This window comes from Carcharodon carcharias, chromosome 8 (assembly GCF_017639515.1).
Source record: "Carcharodon carcharias isolate sCarCar2 chromosome 8, sCarCar2.pri, whole genome shotgun sequence".
NCBI lineage: Eukaryota > Metazoa > Chordata > Chondrichthyes > Lamniformes > Lamnidae > Carcharodon > Carcharodon carcharias.
Window position 1 is genome coordinate 49,952,253 of NC_054474.1, and position 2,550 is coordinate 49,954,802.

General features: G+C 34.0%; 1 protein-coding gene across 1 annotated transcript; it reads right to left on the reverse strand.

Annotated features, from left to right (window-relative positions):
• Positions 1-297: 297 nt before the first annotated feature.
• On the reverse strand, positions 298-1,641 carry LOC121280724 (interleukin-8-like). The gene is made up of 4 exons (XM_041192848.1): positions 1,530-1,641; positions 1,210-1,339; positions 1,042-1,122; positions 298-522 (listed from the first exon to the last, which is right to left on the reverse strand). The coding sequence occupies exons 1-4, from the start codon at positions 1,591-1,593 to the stop codon at positions 495-497; spliced, it is 303 nt and encodes a 100-aa protein (XP_041048782.1). The 5' UTR covers positions 1,594-1,641; the 3' UTR covers positions 298-494.
• Between the last annotated feature and the right edge of the window lie 909 nt (positions 1,642-2,550).

Genomic DNA, 2,550 nt, shown 5'->3' on the forward strand with positions numbered 1-2,550 from the left:
ATGCCCTCTGGACACCTTGGAAGCCCATCATGATGTCTTCTATCCCTGCTCTGGCCACAGGAGGCCCATCAGCCTCACCGCTCTTGTGATAAACAAGGTAAGTAAGTAATAATAGAACAATAGATAGAATTTTGACAATTAATTGATGCTGTCTTGCTATAACAAACGATAATAGCATCAACAATTATCTAAAATAGTTTATTTTATCAGAATATATCAGCATAATTAATTTGTTTTCTAATTAATAAACTTGAGGAATCTTAATTCATCTAGAAGAAAACATTCTTAGATAAGATGTTGCAGATAGCTTTATTTATTATTATTTGAGGTCTACAATCTCAAGATCATAATTGTAAATTTTATTTCATTAGCTTAAAAACTGTAAATCTTCTTAAAATACCATCAGCTTTGTAATTCTTTATAGAAGAGAAAATAATGGTTCATCTAGCTAATTTCTTCAGACTCATGTGTTCAGCATTGTTCACTTTGTGAAGTCAGTTCTGTTTTGTAGTTTTCTTTATGCTGCAGAGATAATTTTTTATTGTAAGTATGAACAGTAGAGAAAAGCTGCAGTGTAAGTGAAACTTTTGGTTTTCTAAAGACATATGTTGCTATTTTATTTTAAGTTTAACCATTGAACCCAAGAGCATTTTTAGCCAACTTCTCATCACCAGTTGATTAGAGAAAATTCTGTAGAGATGTTTATGGACAAGTTGCTGGTTCCTCTACAAGTATGTTTTTAGAATAGCTGTACTGATTTTTGTTTCTGCTGTACAAGTAAACAATTATGTCCTGATTATAAAGTGGAGCTTTTGTAGTTAGCACATATATAGATTATATAACTTTCATTAAACTCCATTCATACAGTCAAGTCAGAAACAAGATAAACATTTACAGCCTTTCCTAAAATTTATAATGCTGCTGCCTGCAAACTGGGGAAAAAATGAACAATTCAGTGCCAACATAAAGTCATGTTTCATAATCTTCTACAAGACACTCTAAAAATATTAAATGAGAGAGTGGGTATTGTAATTACTGTACCTCTCCATAAAGTTAATAATATTCTTTCCAATTTCAGACTCAGGGTTCAAACACTTTCTTCTACCATTTTGCAAGGTGACACTGTAAAGTGAGGGGAAAGGATAATTAATTAAAGTTTCATTTCATCTTGAATACATTTTATGGTGAAATAGGTGAATAATGGCTTACATGATTTCCACATTTTCACAAAAATTTTGTTTCAGCAAGATTTTAACATTACTGATTTTCATCGAAGCGTTTAACATGTTTATTGTCTTGATGCATTTGCAACGTCCCTGGTTAGGCAGGCGAGGTTGAGCTGCAAAAGCAAATAAAAAAGGCATTAAATATCTACTACCAAGACTGAACTGTACACCAAATTCATTCATCTTATGTAATAGTAATTTCTTCCATTTGAAGTTAGAGTCTAGTTTCATGTTTCTCAGAACTGTATTCAAAATTTTTTAAAAAGCAGAATACATAAGTCAAATCCATAGCAGATACCTTACCTTCTGCAATTGTCAGACATAGAACAATGACTGACAACACATTGAGAAACACTTTGCTGACCATTTTTTTGTCAATTCCCTCCTACTTCCTCTTCAGCTTCAGTTGTTTTTGGTATTGTGTTGAAACCCAGTAGACAAAGCTTCTTTATATAGGCTGTGTGGTTATATTTGCCAAGGCAATTGGATAATATCAAATACCTACGTAACTGGAAATATACAGTGGGAGAAATATAGTTTTTGCAATGGAAATTTTACCATAAAATCAAAATTATCTCCATGACTGGGAAAGTGGATAGTTTAAAATGAACGTTGATGAATTGAGTATTAAATTCATTGTCAATTAAAGGAAACCAATTAAATAAGTTAACAATATGAGGTTAGTTACGAGTTTTGTTCAATATTAATTGTAATGTACAAGTTCCAACCCAACAAAAAACTGAACAATGAAATGGCACACATATGATTTGTAAAACTGTATGAGCATAGCTTTAAGTTCGTTATTAGATTGTAGAATTCAGCATTCAAATACTTAAAAAAAAAACTGTTCTTGAAGTGGTACCATTGACTGGGTGATACATTCCAAAATGCTTTAATATGAATATATGCTGTGTGATGTAGGCTTATTTAAATTTTATAAACTTTGAATACAAAGTATTTTGTGGAAGATTTAATTCTAGCTCTTATTCTATCTGCAATGCCACACAATAGACTTGTTGTCAACAAGAGAGAGCTTATATCAATTATTTCATAGCGCGGAATTTTGTTGTGGTGTCAGGGGTCTCGCCTGTCAGCAAGAGACCTGCGGTGCCTCTTTTCAGGAATGCCCACTGAACCACATGCCAATCAGGACTGGGAATCAAGACCCCAGGAGCAGAAGTTCCACCTAGTGAGAGCTGCTGGCCAATCATAGGCTGGCAGCTCTTGTGCTCAGCAGCGCCACTGAGGCGGCCATAGCTGCTGCTGGATGGACATACCCCAGATTCCCAGGATTGTGGAGGACTGAGACTACAGGTAGGTAATG